The following is a 22,355-nucleotide window of genomic DNA, read 5'->3' as shown; positions in this document are numbered from 1 at the left end:
TGAGCATCAGCCCCTGATAGGGAGATGCTCGCCTCAGAAAAAAACATCAGCTTAATTACTGACGAGACAACGTGGAAACTGAAACATCCACTGCTAGAGATGGTCAGGTTCTCCACTCTCTTATACCACCTTTATTGTTTCCCACTGAGACGTGGTATAAAACTGGTTAACAGGACAGCAGATCAGGCCCACTGTCTCTTGGTGAGAGTTAAAGCCCAGGCCCAGGCACACTGCTGCTGCCCATACACATGTATAACCTCTTGTGAAATGCACATTGGAACCAAAGGCCAGATCTACAAAGGGATTAAGGTGCCTAAATCCAAAATTTAGAACCTCAACCCCCTTGTACAGCTGCCAGCTAACCCTGTTGGTGCCTAAAATCGGCCAGGGGGCATGTGCACCCGGCTCACATCTAAGCCCCAGTGGGATCCTCAAAATCGGCATTGCCCAACAGACCCCAATCTGGTAAACATGCTCAGAGGCTGCACTAGAGGACAGCAACTGGATAAGGCTTGGCATAAAACACAGCTAGAGGAGGTGGTGCTCCCCTTTACCCAGTGGCAAGACCACTTGCACTAAAGACAAGAAACCCAGGTTCAAATCCCCACACTACCTGATATTACAGGGACTTGACTCAAGCTCTTCCACATGAGTACCCTAGGCACTAATGGAGGAGGGGTGGTGGCTGCTCCTTTTGATTTGTAAGAATTGGCTGACACACCTAACTCCAGGAGAGGATCCACTGCAGTGAATCCCAGCTGGGGATAGGCAACTAAGTCCCGGGGGAGGAAGGGGTGGTTTAGGCTACACTCCACTCTTCAGTTTCCTATTGGCTAATCTTGGACTGCTCTGAGCTCAGCATGCTGGCATTCTGTGGATCCCATTCTCAGGCCTCTGCTTTCCCTGCGCATTGTGTGAGGAGACTGGGCCCCTAACTTGGGGCTGTGGATTCCAGTAGGCAGCAGGGAATCTAAAGTTAGGCATTCCAAGGGTGAGCCTAAATCCCATGTATGGGTCTAGCCCCAAGGATGAAATCCTGGCCCCACTGACATCAATAGCAAAATGCTCATTGCCATCTCTGGGGCCAGAATTTAACACTAGTAGTTTGTCACACAAATCTGGAAGTCTACTTGGTATGTAGATATAGCTATTAAATTTAGGACAATCTTAACCAAGTTGCCTGTGTGCATATGAATTACATAGCCTGCAGTCAGACCATCTTGTGCTGTGATCAGATTCCTCAAGGCAATCAGAGTTAGGCCAGGCCAGTACTTATGTAGGAAATACTAAGAAAATACCAGAGATGCTGGAAATAGCTTTGGTAATTTAGTACTGGACACTTTTCCCTCAGAGTCAGTGCTAACGTCATTTCCCACCATGATATTTGGAAGCTGTGCTGATAGAAATGCAGTTTAATTAGATAAGACTTAGAACTGAAAATCTGATACCTTATTTGTAAGAGATCACTGTGTGACTAATCCCAGTGTCCTCCTGATCAAATTACAATTAAAGAAATTGCCCTCTGCTCTCTAAATTCCCTCTCCGGAGTCAGATAAATGTATTCATTTTCCAGTCTTACATACCTGGGTAGAATTTGCTACGAAAAGTTAAACAGTTGCTATCTCACACCAGAGATGCCTGCATTTTGGTGTGATGTGAACTCATCCCTACGCAGTGATTACCTACTTCATTTGAAGGGCTTGAGGCTTGTTTATTTTTAAATCACTTGTAGGTCTTCTGGAAGGAGCTACGGCAGTGCAGTTGTAGCAGAGTGAAACAGAGTAAAAGGGAAGTTTCTTGGATGTAAAATATAATTTTAAATAACTGAAACTTTAAGGTGATATAGCTAAGTAGTAAAGAAGAAACAGGAAGACTATCCATTTTGACTACACCTGAAGCTCCTTCCAAACAACCAAAGGAGAAAAGAACTAAATGATACTCCTTTTGCTTAAGGTAGCTTTGAGAAATCAATGTGAAGAATAATCTAAGATCTGAAATCAATTTGCGCACCTTCATATAAAAACCCTTAAAGACAGTCTTCAACAGCCACTAAATGGTAATAAAACATCTCAATGTGCATTGATGGAGATGAGGAGTTTGAACAGAAGACACTTATACTTAGTGACATTCCTTTATTTTGCAAAAAAAAGTAAGTTTGCCTTGAAAATATACACTTAGCTAAAAAAGAAAAGCCCGACCTCAGTATCGAAATGGATTAACCCGCATGCACAGTGGCTGAATTTGTTGAGTTTCAATAACTACCAGAAAGGAAAATGCATCTGATGGAAGTAAATTTCTGAAACTTGGGTGGAAAGCAGTTGGATTTGCAGTCAGCTTTGCAGTAAGAAAAGGTTAAATTACCAGAAGTATATTTGTGTTACAAATTATCACAATAAGGTCTAATATAAAAATGAAAAAGCATTGAGGAAACAGGTCTACCAGGTACAAGAGTGCAAATTTATCAAGACATAAAAACTAGACTGAAATTCCTTTCACTGGAAAAGATGTGACCTTATATAATAAGAGTAGAGAAGATACTTCTGTAGATGTAAAATTATAATCACAATATACCATGGAGTAAGTGAAAGAGAATGAACAATATAATACAAAAACATGGATGCATCTGATGAAGTGGTGTCTAGCCCACAAAAGTTTATGTTCAGATAAAATTTTTTAGTCACTAAGGTGCCACAAGGACACCTCGTTGTTTTTGCTAATACAAACTAACATGGCTACCACTCTGAAACCAATATAATACTGTCCACAGTGATTATGACCTTCATGTTCTATAAACAAATTATTGAAGGAAATTGAAATGGAGTTTGTTCTCTCTCTACTAATCAGTCTTGCTTCAGGCATCTCTGTTTACACTTAGCCTATGAGCAATATAATAGCTTCTGTGTAACACACTTGTTTTCATGTTTACTTGTCCATGCAGTAGATAAACCACTTCCAAAAGTGAACTGTGAGTGTAGTCATAAAACTCCACACAAGGTTCGCTCACAGCTGCTGTGTAGGAATTACAAAGTCACTGAAGGAACATAAGGATCCATTATTGTTTTGTACTGAAGATTTAAATGGAGATTCTTTATTGACTTCTACATAAATAACATTGTTAAGGCATTAAACAATTAAGGGCTTTTATAGCAGTTGTTAAAAATAAAGGATATAATATGATACACTTTAATACTAGAGTACGTAAAATACTGGAATAGAAACAGAACTGCATTTTCAAATTCCAAAGCTGATTTCATTGTTGACTAGGCACATTGGTGAATATAATAGTCTAAGCAGTCCATGATAATCACGATAGAAGTCCCTGGAAAAGAGGAAAACAAAATACGTTTATGTACATAATTATTACTGACTCTCTGGAGACCATCAGATTACAGGCAGTGGAAACAGGCAATTGGAAATACAATAAATGGATGTAGATTAATGGAAAAGAATGCAAAAAAGGAGCAAATGGTTTAAATTTAGTACAAAGATGACAATAAAGCCTGCGTGCAATATGGAACAATTAATAATTATATGATTAATCAGTTAAGATATTATTCACTTATGCTGTTGGATTTGACTCTGGCGATATGTAGTGATTGATCAAGGGATGTGAGAACATGAAATTCAACACTGAATTAACTAGTTCTCCTTAGTAATTAAGTTTGTCACACTGAAACAGGATTATCTAATATCTGAACTACCTTCCTTGGTAGGTTATTCCATTATTTCAAAAAAAGTTGGAGATATAATAGAGGAATATAAGGTCAAAGTGTGCTATTTTGGAAAGTATTGAGAAAAGATTTATAATGCAAATACTGAACCTATAGAAGTGTCTAAAATTCTCCTTCAATGTAGTTTCGATTTTTTGTTTTTGACAAAAAAAAGATGTGCAATGAAATCCTTGGAGACAGATAAAAAATATGGACATAAATTATAAAAATATTCCCTGTCCAAATATTTTTAAAATATAGTGCTGCTGTGGTCACTATTCACAAGGGTTCTTCTGTGTAGAAGTCTGTGTAGATTTAGATAAGGTCATAATAAGAGCCATTAACTAAAATTGGGCCGAAGTGTGTAAGGGCTGCAGTTTTCATTTGATTGGTTCAAAAATTGCATATGGATTAACATCAGACTTTTTATGCAACCTTAACTCTTACACTGAAACTATTTTTTAAAAGCCATTTTGAGGGTATGGACAAAATCACGTTAATGTAGTAATTAAGTGTTTGACCCAGAAAGCTATGAACATTCAGAGAAGACAGCTTCAACATATCCCCATTCTATTGTGCCTAGGTATGGCAGCAGCTGTAAGAGTCAGCCTTGCTCACGAATTCTGGATCTCTGCAATTATTCCGGCCAAGGCAGATAGAAGTCTCAGCTGAACTTTTTAACTTATATGAGTCTTATGGGGCCTTTTGGCTAAATCTTAAACTAAGTCTTGAATTTGTTCCAGCAAACTTTGCATGTGCAAATGCAAATTTTGTATATGCAAACGAAGAGACCTCCTAACGTTACTGTGTTGAACAGTAACTATGTATGCATTGTTTAAAAATACATAGCTCCATTTATACTACAAATTAAAGGCATCAAGTTGCTGAAAGCTCCAGGAGCCATTTATTAATCAATTAACCTGGAATTTAAATGTTTCTTATGGGATTAGTATCTAGAATTACCATTCAAAGTAGGAAATAACCCCCTCAAAGGTTAAAAGTTTCTGTCCTAGTTTGAGTCATTTTTTTTTTTTATAGCACAGCACATAAATCTAGGTGAATTATTTTTTAACCTAGTATCTGACTAACCTCATTAGAAACAGTAATCTACAGCAAACATGCACAGAAGCAGTAGATTCACAGCGCTGTAAACACACTTTTAAGGGATTTGACTTTCTCTTTCACCAGATTCAACAAGTTTCTTGTGCAGAAATGTTCATTTTGGTTCACCAAGTCATCTTGTACCATTTTTTTTCCTATCAAACTATTCCCCACAAAGTTATTGTCAGAAAAATTATAGATTGGGACCTCTCTGATAGAAACTGTCAACATGACTTTCTATCAGGATTGAAGTTCTCTGTGGGGGACTAATGGCATAAAATTATACTAATTTCCTTCTACATTCCTCTATTAGATCAGCAACTCCTTTACCTAGTTAGCTGAAATTCATATTTCAAAGTTAATGCTTAATCTGAAGAATAGAAAGAATCCAACAACAGCTAGGGGCACAATGGGACAGTTCAATATTGAGCTTTACATGTCAGACTGCCTGAAAAAAAGGTACTTTTCTTTTTGGCAGACTCTAAAAGTAACTTCAGAATTCAAAACAAGCACTGCCCTTAGTGATTATTTGAAGATTAGCCCAGAGCCTCGCTAAGTTATTGGCAGTCTTTGCATTGTTTCAATGGGTTTTGACTTAGGCGCTTAAAATTCTTTTCTCTGGTACATCATTGATCAGAGAGTTTAAAGTATATGAATAGGTACGTACCAAAGCATCAACATATGTAGGTTTTGGTCTCTTGGCTCTCCAAGACGTTTAGTGTTTCCTGACAAGAGAAAAGATCTGTTTACTAAATACAGAAGAAGTCTTTAAAATATAAACTACAAACAAACAATTCAAATTAAACTATAATTAAAAAGACAAACTGAATCTTCAAGGAAAAGCTTTTGAAAACATTTGTAATGTTTAAGCACAGTTCTCAGTTACTAGAATTTATGAAAAAATAAAGTATTACAAATTACTAGTTATGAGGTTTTACATTTGTTTAATAGGGAATAATTTGTCCAAATTAAACTGACTGAGCTAAGGCTTTTTAGATTACTAAAACAAATTAAACTTTTTAAAATGAGAATTTAGGTGAGCTTAAAGCCTTTCTAAAATCTAAAATGAAACTTTCTAATTTGTATCCTCCCTGATTTTATTGGTTATATTAAGATAAATTAAGTGAGATTAAAATCTTATTTGATTTATTTACCTTTGCAAATGAAGACCGTTTTAAGGGTTACACATCCTCTGCCTCTGACGAAAGCGACCTCAATTAGTCAAGTCAGAAAGTCTTTAAAAGCTTTGTGTTTATTGCTTCCAGCACGGAGCGAGGTGGTCATTAAGGTACCAAAATTCTCATAAAAATTCCAAAGTTGCACTAGTGAAAAAATGCTCAACAAGATGAAAACTAGTCACATCTTTTTCAGAAAATTCATTAGCTATTTTAAACCATTTTTAACCACGATTTTTTTTTTATATGTGGCATTCAAGCAGATCCATACCATTTGGATATTTAAACAGCATTTAAATCTATTGTGAGTATATATATGTACATTTAGGTTTATACCATTTTTTTTAAAAAAAAGCTGTACAGTGTTTAGTATGAGCCTTTTATGTTGATCATTGTTAGATGAATTTCTCCCTGTTTACTACTATTTATGAAGGTTTATTATAAAATAAACTAAAGCATAAAATTACTCTCACACACACTGATTTTCTTTCAAAAGTTTATTTAGTATCAAGCAAGAGTAAACTTTGCTTAACACTACAGAACATTTCAAGACTTGAGTTACAAAATACCACATTATTTGCATTTGTAATTTGCTTCCCTTTTTACGCATGTTTGCAAGAGAAAAAACTAGCAAAATGGTTGAAAAATAAAACTAAAAGAACTAAATTGCTGAAAACCTTTAAAATAAAAGGTTACGCTTATGTTAAAAGAATGGATTAACATATTTAGTAAACCTAGTTTTTGTTTAACACTAGTTAATCAGAGGTTATTTTTTTTTGATCACCTATTTTTCAAATACAGTCTAGAAATAACAAAGTTCCTTGTTTTACATATCTTTCTGTCCAGGTTGTTCTTACAACAAAATAGTTTAAGTTCAGTCCAGCCGTTCAATTTTTAAGCACTTTGATTTACTAAAAAGGGATTGTTTATAGAAAAAAATTACTTGGAACAGTATACAGGACTGGTGGAGATTGGATATTTCACAACATCAGACAGTACAATCAGTATCTGGCATATGGCTGGTCTCTGTAGATTCCCTTTGTTGTCCTTGCTGAAGGTGCCTTGTGTCTTGAGTTGGTCCATTCTTCTTGCCCTGAATCAAAGAAAAGCAATCATAATGAGATCTTTCCTAATGATCATTGTGGCAGTGTTTGTTTTAACTTCTAATTTTTTTAGTTTAATTTTGGAGTTCAGTGCTTTTGCACTGACAGTTGTAGGGAATGAAGTCTAATATTTAGCAAAAGAACTGGTGAACTTCCCCATACTGCTCTTCCACCATGCCTCAGTTCTGACTGGGATTAGCTGAGGGTGAGAATGTGGTTAGGCACCTATGATATTCGTATGGCCTGTAATGAGGCTACAAAGAAGTACTTATACTAACAGGACCTGGAGCAAGAACATGACCATCTATGTAGGCTACTGAACAGCTATAAATCTCTCCTCCCCCCACCCCCAACATTTGTTGGTCACTACCAATTTAGGATTATTTTGAATTAGAAAGCTACAAGGGAAAAGTTTCATAATTCCACTATGAATACTTGTGGCTTCCCTTTTGAAAACACAACCTAACACAGCATTTCAGATAACAGTGGATTTCACAGAAACAAATATATTTCCTGTAAAGTGCAAGATCTACAGAGCTGGATTTCTTTTTAATAATCTTCAAAGAGCAAAGGAAATTGCTTGCCTCGCTTGTAACAACAAAATGAATAAACACGCAACACACATTGAACTGTATTATTAACAATAATAACGGACCGAATCAGAGTTCTAATGTGTTAGACATAGAAACACATAGGAAGACACGGTCCCTCCCCAAGGTGCTAACAATCTTTCTGCAAATCTCGAAATATGATGGTGTACACTTAACATTTTGTACTAAACTTCTGGTAAACGAGTTTGCCCTGACAAATAACAAGCTATCAGTTTTAAGTAACATGAGATTTAATGAGAAAATTTTAATTTTTTTACCTTAAATATTGTAATGCTACAAAATGTTACATCTTGAGCCCTGCATTAGGCAGGTTGTAAGCTTTATCACTATTGGTTTTTCCCTTAGTGAGATACTCGGAGAAATCAGACCCCTACTGTCAAACAGTTAACTTTAATGCTGAAATATACAATGATTTAAGCAATGCAGTCCACAGAGACCAATTTAAAGAACTGTGAGAGGCAAAAATTGCTTGAAGTGACCTCCTCTTTTGATGCACCCATCTAATCAATTACTTTCCCTCAAATTACTTGCATCAATTCCAGTAGATGACATGTGGCAAATCTATATGTTCAAAGTGTTTGTTATGACAAACAAATCTTAGCTGAGGTCATCATTGCTTCAGGGAGGAGACATCATAAAATGCACGTCAAAAGATACACCAGGAAATGGTTTTCAGTTATGTTCTAAAAAATGTCATAACATCCATTAACCACAGTCATGATTCACTTGCACCAGTCACTGGCAGTTCATGAGTTTTTGAGCTTCCTGACTGATCAAAAACTGCATTTCTCTGATCTCTAGCCAGAGGTATGAAATAAAGGTGTCTTTTAACATGCTTTATGCTTCTAATCCATAACAGATTCCTTTAATTAAACCTGTCACCACTGCACTTCTGATTTGAAAAAATTAATCCTATCATTGTGGCATATGCTTTTTGCTTTATTATGCGTTGTCTTGCCTTCATACAAATACTCCAGTACCCTTGTGTTTATTACATACCTAAAATACTTTATAACTTTCATATAATTACTACCTGCTTGAGTTTACAGAATTGGAGCTTGGAAATGAATTTATATACCAAAAGACCACAAACTAAGTGTGAAATGTGCTCAATTCAGCCCTGATTCAGCAAAGAACTTAAGCATATGCTCAAGTCCCACTGACTTGAATGAGTCTTAAGCACATGTTTTACATTAAGGATATGCTTAGGTACTCTGTTGAACTGAGGCCTTATGGCCCAATTCTTTGCCATCCTAATTCATGCTAAATATTATTATACGCTGAACATAATCCCACTGATTTGGGGGAATGTAGTAAATAGGAGTAAGGGTGAAAAATCTAGCCCTTAGTGCTTATTTTTACTGTTATATGGCAAAGATAGCAAACAAAATTACAAAAAAACAAAACAAAACAAAAGAACCTCCCAACAAATATGTCTCAGTAACCATAAATCTTCAACATCTATAACAACGGGACTCCAGACCAGCACAGCAGTCGATGCAAGTGGATCCTGATGCAGGATTGCAGCATTCTTCATGAAAATTCTTTTTGGGTTAAACTGATTTTTTTCAAAATTCTTTAAAATACACTGATAATTCCACTTACAAAGCTACTCACCATACGAATCATACGTTTCCTCATTAAGTCCATGTCCATAATCATAGTAATCTGTTCCACTGTATGAAAAAAAAGACAGACAACATAAGTAATGCCATAAGAAATGTAGTGTTAAGCAACGTCTTAAATCGTGATGGACTAGATTCACAAGGGACTTAGGCACCTTGCCTTTTTAGGTGCCAAAGTCCTACACTGAAGTGGCAGTGACATTCAAAAAACCATTGTTTAGCTGCCACCTGATGCTGTTGGTGCCTACGTTTCTGCCAGAAGGCATATAAAATCATCTAAATCTTGACACTGTGCTGCGCAGCTGCTTGGTGCCCCAGTTTATTTTACAGGGACAACATCTCACAATATTTTTATGGTCCATACATTTGTAACTATGTATAATCTTTTGCTTGATTATTGCTTTAGAAAAATATTTTACATGTGATCAAATGTGTATGGCAGGGGTAGACAACCTACGGCACACGTAGCTGATTTTCAGTGGCACTCACATTGCCCAGGTCCCGGTCACCGGTCTGGAGGGCTCTGCATTTTAATGTAATTTTAAATGACGCTTCTTAAACATTTTAAAAACCTTTTTTACTTTACATACACAAATAGTTTAGTTATACGTTACAGACTTATAGAGAGAGGCCTAAAAATGTTAAAATGTATTACTGGCACACGAAACCTTAAATCAGAGTGAATAAATGAAGACTCGGCACAGCACTTCTGGAAGGTTGCTGACCGATCCCTGGCCTATGAGATGTTTGCAGGACACTAAGCAACAAATAAGAAACACCATTTAAAATACAAAATGGGTGACTGTGGTAGTTTGGTACCCAGCAGCCAGATAAATCCAGAGCCAGTATGGAATACACGGCTATTTGGAAAGTAACTGAATTACAAACTGCTACAACCAAAGCCTTGTCTTCACTAGGAAAAAAAGCTGTGTTTTTATCTTATGTTGGCTAACAAGTGCTAACTAATACAAAGTAAAATCCAAGTTAAAACAAAACAATTTGTAGTTTTAACAGGAGTTCGCAGGTAGAGGTAAACGCCAGGCTCTCACATAATCTTTTTATGTACAGAGTAAACAATACATGTATTGCAGGTGCATTTAACTCGCAGAGAGAACTACAGAGCTGAGACAGGTAATGAAACAGAGCTGTCAAATTTTGAAAAATACCTGGGCCAAAAGTGTAAAAATATGCAAATACAAAACAATAAGAGCAGTGAATGAGTCTCTATTATTGCTAGTCTAAAGCTTCCTTAGTGTCTGCACTGTGAAATTCCGAAGACCTACATAAGAGCTAAAATTCTCATCTATGGTTTGTCAGCCCACGTGACACAGACAAAAATATGAAGCATACAAAGTAGCATAAACTTGTCCTGCAACAGTTCAGTGATAAAACAATCTTAGTTTTGACAATCAAGAACTTTAAATTGACATTCTCTATCCTTTCACACAGCATCAGATTATTTATTGTAAGACTGTCATCAAGTCTAGAGGTCTATAGCAGCTGAGCCCCATCCCTGTGACTGTCAATCCTGTCAGAATTACTTTTGCAGTGTTTCATTTCACAGACCTAAAATGTCTATTAAACAAAGAATGACTCACATTTTATGGCATGTAAACTGCAAAACCAATAAACACTGGAAGGGAGAAAGTCACTTATTTGCATTATAAGTACATCAAAATTTAACTTTATTACCTGACAGACTGTTCAGCATTAATAATCGGGTCAAATAATAATGTAAACTGCTCAAAGTTGCTCAATGAAATGCAATGCGCTGTCTCCTCCCTGCACCCTCTCCTCTCAGGCTCTATAACAAAGCAATGCTGCTAAACCCTTGCATGACTGACTTCTGTCTGAACTTGAGAGTCTATAAACAAATATGAAATTTTACACAAGAGGGCAATATGTTTGTAACACAGGGAACATATTTTGTGTAAGTGGTTGTAGGCAGGAAAGGAGAAAACAGATGAACGATAAGACTACCTATCTATTGCAGGCCTTCCTATAACTGAAGCCATGTGGAATTCTTTTATTTTTATATTTTTTTCATTTTATTTTTTGGGAATTTCACGTTACTTTGTTTTATCCCCAAACCCTCACAATTCGCCTCCCTTGCCCTCCGTTGTAATAAATGGGCCTACAAATGTATACGCATTGTAAACTTAATTGTAAGACATGACAGTTCATAAAATGTCATGCTAACTTATAATGACAAATATTAATGGAAAAAAGGTGCAAAAGGAACATAAAAAGACTAAATTAGTCCAAACAAAAAGGCCTATTGATCTAACTCAAGGACTAAGTTAACATCATGTCTGGTAAACAAGAGAAGTGTTGGACCAGAAATCAAGGAACAAAAATTGCTGTGTTCAATATGAGGTCTAATTAATGAACAAAATAATGAGAGAATGGGCTATTCCATCTATCACTCTGTTTGGTTTTTTTTTAAAGAAAAATCTTTTGGGGGGAAAATTAAGGGTAAAACAGAAGCAAATACTGTCTGACTGAAGAACTAGAAAAGGGAGCTTCACCATGACAACTGTCACTCCCACTGTTTCATTGGACCTCTGACCTTCTTTGTCCTAATCCTGAGAAATGTCCTGACCAGGTTGTGCCAGAGAGAGGGAGCCAAATTTCATCGCCACTCCACTGGCTCCAACTAAGTCTCCAAACAGCACCTGGGAAGTGTGTCCTTTTCCTTCCCCAACTTATTTTTTTTTTTCCTATCTCTTCTTTTCCTTGTATCCAAGAGGAGTCTGGCTTAGCTGGCCAAGACTGTATATTTTGCAACACCGCTGTGAGCCTTTGACCAGAAAAAGGCAGCTAAATGCAATTCCCTGAACAGCCCAACATTGGTACAAGTTTGCCAGGTCTCAATATGGCTAATAAGATCACATGCTGTGCCTGTGTTTCTCCAGCAGTGAGATTGCAAGTGAGTCAGCACCAGAGACAGAGACTGCATTTTCTATCTTTGCTGTTCTCTTTTTTCCTCTCTTGTATGTGTTTGTCTTGCTTTGTCTTCTAGAAAACAGGACTGGACTTCAAATAACAACAGCAACAACGATAGCTCCAGCCCATTTCAACTAACTTTTCCTCATTTCCCTAGAAAAGACAGTTATTACCATTGTAAATACCACCGAAGAGACTGTAATATGGGGTAGGGTGAGGGCAGGGTTTCCTTTTAAAAACTCTTTCCAGCTAAAGGAAAAGGGAACACAGGTTGTTGTTAGAATAAAATTTACTTAATACTTTATATGTTAAATGCGTTAACTGTTTTTCTCTCTTTTCTGTATTTTAAAAGGAATTTTAATGATGTGTTTGTCAATGGTTCTAAGCAGGCTGAGGGCTCTGTATACAAAATCCTGAATCTTAACACTGTTAATGTTGGACATTGCCAGGGCCATGGTAACAACTTTGCTTCCTTGGGCCTCTTTATAACATCTGCAACACTCAACAACCCTGACTCCACCTGGCCCCCAACCCTTGCCCCTCTGAGCCTTAGACCCCCCTCCCCCACCTGCCTCGACTCCTCCAACCTGTGCCTGAGGTCCAGGCACCATCATCTCAATACTCAACCTGTGCACAGACTCCTCTGCAGTGATGCCTAGTGCCCAGCCAGGACTCATCACTCCATCCCATGGAAAGAGGGGAAAACTGCAGTGCCACAACTTCCTTCATGGTCGTGCTCAGGAGAGGTTGAGCACCTACTCTCCCTAGCTCCCTCACCACAATGGCTGGTTCACTCAGGTATCTATCTGTCTCCTGCACTCTTTGTGAGGCTGTTAAATCCTCTTGCCAGCCCTACCTCAGGACGCACAGTACCCTTGCACCATGAATGCATGTGACCCTGGCAGGCCCTTCCCTAGGCTGGTGCATTCCGTATGGTGGAAGTGATCCTATTAGTTCACTGTTTGCACCTGTGGGTGCTGACGCTGGCCACTAAATCTCCCATGGCTGATGAGAAGCTTCGTCTTTTTCTTTTCCTTTTATATGTAGTTTTTTTGTTTTATTTCTGGTTATTGTGTATTTGAGAAAAATATGGGGCTCTACCTCTAGAATTCTTTCCTGACAATTTTCTCTTTCTGAGATTTTCTATGCTTGCCCAGCTGTCTGAGAATAGCTCGTTCCTACCAGCAGATGGAGACAGTACTCTGAAACTTTTTTGGTAATGTCTGCTCTGATTAGAAATAGGGCCCTGCCAAATTCTCGGCCCTGAAAAACATGTCACAGGCCTTGAAATCTGGTGTCTTCCCCTGAAATCTGGTCTTTTGTGTGCTTTTATCCTGTACTGTACAGACTTCAGGGGGGAGACCAGTGTTTCTAAAATTGGGATTCCTGACCTAAAAGGTGCTGCAGGGGGGTTGCAAGGTTATTTTGGGGGGAAGGGGGATGGTAATGCTACCCTTATTTCTGCACTGCCCTCAGAGGTCCCCACCAACAGCAGTGCAGAGGTAAGGGTGGCAATATTATACCATGCCACCCTTACTTTTGCACTGCTGTCTTCACAGCTGGGCAGTTGGAGAGTGGCAGCTGCTGACTGAGGGCCCAGCTCTGCAGGCAACAGTGCAGAAGTAAGGGTGGAAATACCATACCATGCCATCCTTACTTCTGCACTGTTGCTGAAGGCGGCTTTGCCTTCAGAGCTGGGATCCAAGCCAGCAGCTGTCGCTCTCCAGCTCTGCAGGCAGCGCTGCTGCCAGCAGCAGCACAGAAGTAAGGTAGCAGTTCTGCAACCCCCCCTACAATAACCATAACTCCTTTTTGGGTCAGGGCCCCTATAATTACAAGACCGTGAAATTTCAGATTTAAATAGCTGAAATCATGAAATTTATGATTTTTTAAAATCCTATGACTGTGAAATTGATCAAAATGGACCGTGAATTTGATAGGGCCCTATTTATAAATGTATTGCTCACCCATGTTGGCTGAAGCTTTGAAAGCACTAAGGCCATATTTTCTCAACAATATGTAACTTCATGTAACTGGGGGAGGGATAGCTCAGTGGTTTGAGCATTGGCCTGCTAAACCCAAGGTTGTGAATTCAATGTTTGAGGTGGCCATTTAGGGATCTGGGGCAAAAATCTGTTTGGGGATTAGTCCTGCTTTGAGCACGGGGTTGGACTAGATGCCTTCTTGAGGTGCCTTCCAACCGTGATATTCTATGAACTTAAATTCTGAATCTAGTCTGACTGCCATTGGAATTTTAACCATCTACAAGATGTTTCTGTACATTCATATATCTAATATCTACATCTGTTTGTGTGTATGTAACTACCAGGATTTCAATAGCACAAGTGTAGTATCTCAGAGCTGAAGGGAAGGGAGAGCCTGAAATATAGTAAAGAAAATTAAATGTTCGGGTAAAAAAAAATTCCCATTCTCTTTGATTTTCTGTGTCAACCTAAAAACTTGGAACCTCACAAAGCAGTATCTACACAACAGTATGAAGGGATTAGCATCCAACAGTAGACTTCAGTATGCTGCTTCTAATTGCTGAGGTCTGGACATTAATCCTATAATGCTTAGAGAGAGTGTGAAGTGAGGCCCAAATAAGCAGTTTACATATTGCCAAGAGGGTAGTGTCTAATTTCTCTGTTTAAGAAGTCACCACTGATCAAGCAGAGTGAACTTTGAGAGATTCTGTTGCTTCCTGATCACCACACAAGTAAGCCACATGGATGAACTGTTTCAGCCATTTAAACAACATGGTATATAATGTGGCCCTGCAACAGCCTGTCCTTTCCTGGTGCAGTGTGAGGAATGTGTCTCTAATTAACTGAATTTATAAGTGTAGAAGATTGTGCAGAGCAGGGCCTAAGTTCTCCAATTCTTTTTGCTGTGCAGACTGCTTCTAAAAATAAAACTTTGGTAGACCACAGCTACAGAGTGATTTTTCATTCAGATACAAACAACAGTTTAGTAAGGGCTTTCAGGACCAAGCTCATGCCTCAAAGAGAAATGGCAGCTTGATTGCTGGCCTTAATTACAGCCTGTTATTGCTGGAGATGGTTGGATGTTCCCTAAGGCTACGTCTAGACTACCCGCCGTATCGGTGGGTTAAAATCGATTGCTTGGGGATCGATATATCGCGTCTCATCTAGACGCGATATATCGATCCCCGAGCGCGCTTATATCGATTCCGGAACTCCACCTACCCCAACGGAGTTCCGGAATCGACATGGGGAGCCGCGGACATCGATCCCACGCGGTGAGGACGGGTGAGTAATCCGATCTTAGATATTCGACTTCAGCTACGTTATTCACGTAGCTGAAGTTGCGTATCTAAGATCGATTTCCCCCCGTAGTGTAGACCAGCCCTTAGTGACAGTTATCTCCAGAAGAGTGGACTTATAAAGGGCTGGCATTCATTCCCAAGTCCAGCCCATCTTGTAAGGATATTTACTATCTGGACAATCAGAGGATCAGTACCGCTACATTAACACCAGACAGTGAACATATTCATATTTTTGCATAGTGTACATGAGTGTACTCTAAAAATATACTACTGTTGATGAATTGGGATATAATGACCCTTTAAGGCTGATGAAAGAATCCTCCAGGGTCAGTACTACCACATATCAAGGTATTCTCTAACAGACCATATTACAGGGGCATGATTGCTGAGGGAGAGGAAATAGTCTCAGAATGGCAGTTCATAGTTTGGGGAGAAACCCAGACTGTTAACTCTGATAGGGCTGGTCACTGGAGTGCAAAGAGAAGAATATTTCTCGAAGCCCTTTTTCCCAGTCAGAGCCTAGAGGTTGCTTTGAAGTGTAGTTCATAGGCAGCCAGTTGGTACTTCTGCGCTAGTGCAAGGCATGGTGAAAGAAGTGACAAGTAATCCATTGTTTCTTGCTTTTGCTTGTTATTTTGCAATATCAATACTGTGTTTGTTTGTTTAGAGGCTTTGAGGCTGAACCCTATGGGGAGAGGTCAGGATAGCTTTAGAAAGAGTAGTTGAGGAAAGCCAGGGGCAGGGAAATTTTAATTTGTTTTTGAAAAGAGTTTATGTCCAGTAAATTCCTGCTCAAGGAGACATACCGCACTAGCACGGACTGAGCTAACTTGCTGAAAATAGAGTGTAGTCACAGCAGTGCAAGTGGCTGGAAGAGCTAGCCACCTAAGTATGGGCCTAGCATCTTGGACAGGTATGTATCTGGGAGGTGTCATGGTATAAAACTCCACTCTGAACCTTAGAGTTCAAAGGATGGGGTACCAGCATGAATCCCCCTAAGCTTAATTACCAGCTTAGATCTTGTAGTGCTGCCACCAGCCAAGACTTGCAGTGCCTGGTACACTCTGGTCCCCCCAAAACCTTCCCTGGGGACCCTCAAGACCCAAACCCCTTGAGTCTCACAACAAAGGGAAATAAACTATTCCCCTTCCCCCCTCCTTTTCTTCCTCTAGATCCCTCCCCTCCCTGGGTTACACTAGGAGATCACTGTGATTCAAACTCCTTGAATCTTAAAACAGAGAGGAATGTTATCTCCCCCTCCTCTTTCCCCCTCACCCAGAGGCAATACAGATTCAAGCTCCGTGAATCTAAAACAAAGGGGAATTCACCTTTCCCCCCTCCTCCTCTCCCTTCTCCCACCAATTCCTGGTGAGTATAGACTCAGTTTCCTCTGAGCCTAACAGGGGAAAAATCAATCAATTAGGTCTTTAAAAAAAGAAAAGCTTTTAATAAAAGAAATAAAAAGTAAAAATTATCTCTGTAAATTAAGATGGAATATTACAGGGTCTTTCAGCTTATAGACACTAGAGAGGATCCTCACCCCAGCATACATACAACTTAAAAATCTTTCCAGCAAAATACACATTAAAACCTTCCAGCCAAATACACATTTGCAAATAAAGAAAACAATCAAAAGACTAAAATCGCCTTTCTCCTAATTGTACTTACTAAATTTAGAACAGAAGAGATTTTTCAGAAAAGATTGGACGAATCTGCTTACATGTCTGGTCCCTCTCAGAACCCAGAGAGAACACACAAAGAAAAACACACACATAAACAAAGACTTCCCTCCACCGAGATTTTTAAAGTATCTTGTCTCCTGATTGGTCCTCTGATCAGGTGTTCCAGGTTCACTGTTTGTTAACCCCTTACAGGTAAAAGAGACATTAACCCTTAACTATCTGTTTATGACAGGAGGCTACCATTGCCACTCGTACCACTGTGGCTACACTCAAATTTTAGCACTTTGGCTTGATCAGAGCGGGTATTGATCATAGGTATGTCTCCTTGAGCTGAAATGTATACCTCTATGCTGGAGTGTAGACATACTCTATGTATGTGGACTGATAGCACAGAACAAGCGAACTAGGGAACAAATGGCCTGTCAAAACAATTGTTTTATTTGGTCTGCCACCACTGTTATGACGATGTCTGACAAACCCTCTTCCCATGTCTTGCCCTCTCAATAGTTATGTCATAAACCTAAAGTGAGTTAGATCTTCCTGTGTGACTGGTCCTTATATTAAGAGATTTTCCCATCAGTGAATTGTGGGAAATGTGCCCTGGATTTTCCTGTGGGGGAATCCTCACATCTGGTTTATTGCCTTGAACATCCTAGGGTTGAGCTCCTTCTGAGCTTCTTGTGCTCTTCTAGATCATCAGTGCCTCTTATGGACACTGCAACCAGACATATATGTGGTACTGTGTTCTGTCATAAAGGTAGGATCAGGCAGATGGGAGGTACCATTTTCTTATGTCTTCTGTGTTAAAGATACAATGTTTTCTATCTGCTGGAGTGAGAAATGACTGCCCAGGTTAAACCAACACGCCTGTCATACAAACAAGATGAGATCACTGAAAATATTTCAGCACATTGTCTTAATCTGTTGACAGAGATGAACTTTAGCCAAGCATATGGACTGGTACAGATGATCAAAGATAGCTGCTGGTTCATTACTCACTACAAATAAAGTTTAGATATTATTACCACTCTCTCCCCTTCCCCCCCGCCATGTTAAAAGAACATTAAGGTTGCAGGTCAAGCACTCAAAAATTTAGGAAATGTGAGAATTAAGGTTGCTTCTGGAAAACTTAGTTCAAGCCCATGTCCATATGCATTTTCACACTCTTGAATTACATGATCACATACTATTTTTACCATGGGACCCTGGCTTGCTTTCTTCAGTGCTGATGATAAACCTGCTCTGGGGCTGAATCAGAGTCTTGCAGTGGAAATTTATTTTTCCTTACTCTCATTCTTGAAAACAGCTGAACTTTTATCTGAAAATTTTCAAAATAATTCAGCCTGACACACCCTAAGCATGGAAAATTTCAACCCAAACTGTTAAAGTTTGGCAGTGTCATAAGAAACTGAAAACAGGGTCTTATAATGCGAAGTGTCAGACAACCTTGGCAATAGGCGATACCACCAGTCCTGCCTTTAATAACCATTGTCGCCTTAACAAATTTATTGTTCAGCACAGTATATGAAGTCCAGGATTTTTAATACTTGAGTATTAATTACAGTCGCCAGATGCTGCTATTAAAATTTTTGAGAGTCAAAATACACACAAAACACACCTACCAGTGTAGGTTGTAAGATCTTGAAGAAATGCTATATTGTTATTGGATGCAACTATTTTAGAAATTTTCGAATATAGCAATAAAATTTCCTGAATACTTAAAATACGACCTTAATGTTCTTGTATTTGTATTATAATTACAGCAAATAAAAAACATCTATAGCAGTTCTCCAAATTGATTTATTTTATTTATTTTTAGATATATCCTAAAACAAAGTTCAGGGAGTATTACTTAAATCCTTTAAAGCATACAGGCTAGATTCTGCTTTTTTCCAACAGTTGAATTTTCAGGTTTATAAAACTGTCTATTCAGCATCACTAATGTTAACTAAAATTACTCCTAATATTTATTTTATTTAGTAGCTCCCTGATTTGCACCTTGGACTACCATTTGTTTGATTACCCCTCTTCCTGTTTCCCCTATTTTCTGAAATATCACATGGTATGTTGGCCATATGACTTCCATTACCATTAGCCTCTGCTAACTTCCTATGCAATAATTTGGAAGTTTATACCTTTGTAGCATTCCAACTGCTCTACATTTTATAATGTTTACTAAATTTGCAGACTAGTGATTTTGCAAAGCATCAAACACTTTTCTTAACCTCAAATAATTTGCTAGATTTGGGGCAAAATTTTAAGAAGCACATAAGTTATTTAGGAACCTATGGCTAGATCTCCAAAAAGGTATTTAGGTGCCCTAGTCCATCATCCAGGCACCACTGCCATTCCCAAAACCACAGTCCAGCTGCCACTGCACCTCACAGATGCTTCCGATTCTGCAGTCAGACCTGTTACCCCACATCTAACAACCTGCTTGAGGCCCTCTCTGAAGCCAAAGCCCCGTGGTCCTGAAGTGGGATTCTCAAAGTAGGCATTCCTCTGCCTGTCTTGCAGGCATTCCTCAACTATGGCTAAGACTCCACACCTGTCTCAAAAGACAGCCAGGGGTCAGCAGGTTGGGAGGGAGAGGGTGTGTCGCAGCCTAGGAGTTAGGGCAGGGGTCGGCAACCTTTCAGATGTGGTATGCTGAGTTTCCATTTATTCACCCTAATTCAAGGTTTTGCGTGCCTGTAATAGATTTTAAAGTTTTTAGAAGGTCTCTTTCTATAACTCTATAACATATAACTAAACTATTGTTGTATGTGAAGAAAATAAGGTTTTTAAAATGTTTAAGAAGCTCCATTTAAAATTAAATTAAAATGTAGAGCCCCCGAGACCGGTGGCCAGGACCCAGATAGTGTGAGTGCCACTGAACATGCAGCTCGCGTGCCATAAGTTGCCTATCCCTGAGTTAGGACATGCACCTGGGAAGTGGGAAACCCAAGTTAAAATTCCTGCTCTCCTTGATTTAGAACAGGGTCTTGGAACCCAGCTCTCAAACATCCAGGTGAATGCCCTAACCATCAGGTTATTGAGTATTCTGGAAGGTGGGTTCTCAATTGCCCCTGTTGAAACTGCTCCACTTTACATAAATTATTAACTATTCACTGGACTAAAGAGAGACTAACACTATAGCCTAGTGGTTAGGCTGCTCAGCAGAAATGTGGATTCAAGACCCTGCTCCAAATCTGGCACAGCAAGGGTCTGAAACCAGATCTTGCACATCTGAGATGAGAGTCCTAACCACTAGGCTACTGCCTATAATGAAAATGGGGTGGGGAGGAGGATGTTTCTTTGCAAGAAAAGTCCGGGTTTTGTCTGCTAAGACATGGGTTTTCTAAGCAACTCACCTGGCTTAGGTGCTTAACACCAGGAAAGTGATTTCTTTCCTCTGCATTTCACTACTAGCTAGCTTGGACAGCTCCCTACTTAGTCTGTAAGGATCCTGTCCCTCAGTGCCTAACTCTCCTCGTGCATTGTATATGGAGCATGGGTGCCTAATGTAGCGTTGAGGATTCCTCTAAGTGGCAGCCTAGGAATTAGGTGATGCTACACCTAACTACCTTTGGGTATCTAGGCCCTAAATCCAATTGAAAGTCAACAGAACTTAAAGTTCAAGTTAGGGGTGTGATACCAAGGCTGAGGAGACATATTTGTGCTAAGTATCAGAGGGGTAGCCGTGTTAGTCTGGATCTGTAAAAGCAGCAGAGAATCCTGTGGCACCTTATAGACTAACAGATGTTTTGGAGCGTGAGCTTTCGTGGGTGCAATAACCACTTCATCAGACGCAGCTATTTGTGCTAGCTTCATTCAGCTAGTCAGCTAAAAATATACTTATGCACGCATGCTCTTGAGTAAAGTCCTCTGGTGTCAGATGGGCCAACTTTGGGTGGACTGTATGTCTTTCAGCTATTAGCCTCACGGAGCTGAGCCGTATTTGCTTGAGCTTCAAGTGCCGACACACATTTAAGCAAGTCACAAGATAGCACGTTATTTTTCAATCTCGAAGCTCAGTACTATCCATAAACAGTAAATGGACATACTGGGTCAGAGCAAGGTTCCGTGCAGCTCCAGCATCTGTCTGCGAACAGTGACCAATGCCAGTGTGTTCACGAGGACGGAACCTAACGGGTATGATCAAGAGATTGCTCTTCTGCATCCATCTCCCACCCTCTGACAAACAGAGGTAGGGACACCATTCCTACCATCCTAGCTAATGCATTAATGGACTTAACCCATTATGAATTTATCTAGTTCTCTTTTAACCCTGTTAGAGTCCCAGCCTTCATACCTCCTCAGGGAGAGTTCCACAGGTTCACTATTGTGCTGTGTGAAGAAGAACTTCCCTTTTATTGTTTAACCTGCTGTCATTTATTTCATTTGTGAGCCCCTAGTTTCTTATTTTTGGAACAAGTTAAATAACTTTTCCTTATTCACTTTTTCCCACCACTCATGATTCTTACTATACCTCTATCATTCCCCTTAAGTCTTCCTCTTTTCCAAGAGAAAAGTTCCTAGCCTCTTTAATCTCTCTCATACGGGACCTGTTTCAAACCCCTATCATTTGAGTTGCCCTTCTCTAAACCTTTCTACAGCTATCTCTCTTTGAGATGAGGAGACACATCTGTATGCAGTATTCAGATGTGGGCGCACTGTGGAATTATATCAAGGGCAATAAGATTTCTTTTTCTTATTCTCTACTCCTTTTTTGAAAGATCTCTACTCTGTTTGCTTTTTTGAGACTGCCTTTGCACACTGCGTGGACATCTTCAGAGAACTATCCACGATCTCCAAGAATCTCTTTCTTCTTAGTTGTAGCTAATTAAGCCCTTCATCATATTGTATGTATAGTTGGGGTTATTTTTCCAATCTGCATTACCTTTTACTTTATCCACATTACATTTCATTGCATTTTATTGCTCACACTACTTAGTTTTGTGAGATCTTTTTTGAGGTCTTCACAGTCTGCTTGGTCTTAACTATCTGAGCAGTTTGTATCATCTAAACTTTTGCCACTCACTGTTTTCCTTTCTCAGATCATTTATGAATAAATTTGAATGGGGATGATCCTAGGACTGACCCTTGGGGAACACCACTAGTTACGCCTTCCATT

General features: G+C 39.1%; 1 protein-coding gene across 2 annotated transcripts in view; it reads right to left on the bottom strand.

The window, feature by feature from the left end:
- Positions 1 to 2,203: 2,203 nt before the first annotated feature.
- KHDRBS3 (KH RNA binding domain containing, signal transduction associated 3) overlaps positions 2,204 to 22,355 on the bottom strand; it is a 210,730-nt gene continuing 190,578 nt past the window's right edge. Inside the window, exons 8-11 of one of the 2 annotated variants that reach the window (XR_012655399.1) lie at positions 9,318 to 9,376; positions 6,930 to 7,079; positions 5,479 to 5,536; positions 2,204 to 3,319 (exon numbers count right to left, since the gene is read on the bottom strand). Coding sequence is in view for 1 of the 2 variants with exons in the window: in XM_075063268.1 (XP_074919369.1) it covers positions 6,988 to 7,079; positions 9,318 to 9,376 (151 nt within the window). In the remaining variant the exon portion in view is untranslated. Of the gene's footprint in view, positions 3,320 to 5,478; positions 5,537 to 6,452; positions 7,080 to 9,317; positions 9,377 to 22,355 lie in introns of those variants that run through there. The other variant, XM_075063268.1, reaches the window with a different exon arrangement.

This window comes from Chelonoidis abingdonii, chromosome 2 (genome assembly GCF_003597395.2).
Source record: "Chelonoidis abingdonii isolate Lonesome George chromosome 2, CheloAbing_2.0, whole genome shotgun sequence".
NCBI classification, from domain to species: domain Eukaryota; kingdom Metazoa; phylum Chordata; order Testudines; family Testudinidae; genus Chelonoidis; species Chelonoidis abingdonii.
Note: the sequence above shows the minus strand (reverse complement) of the source record. Positions and strands in the feature narration are given on the sequence as shown.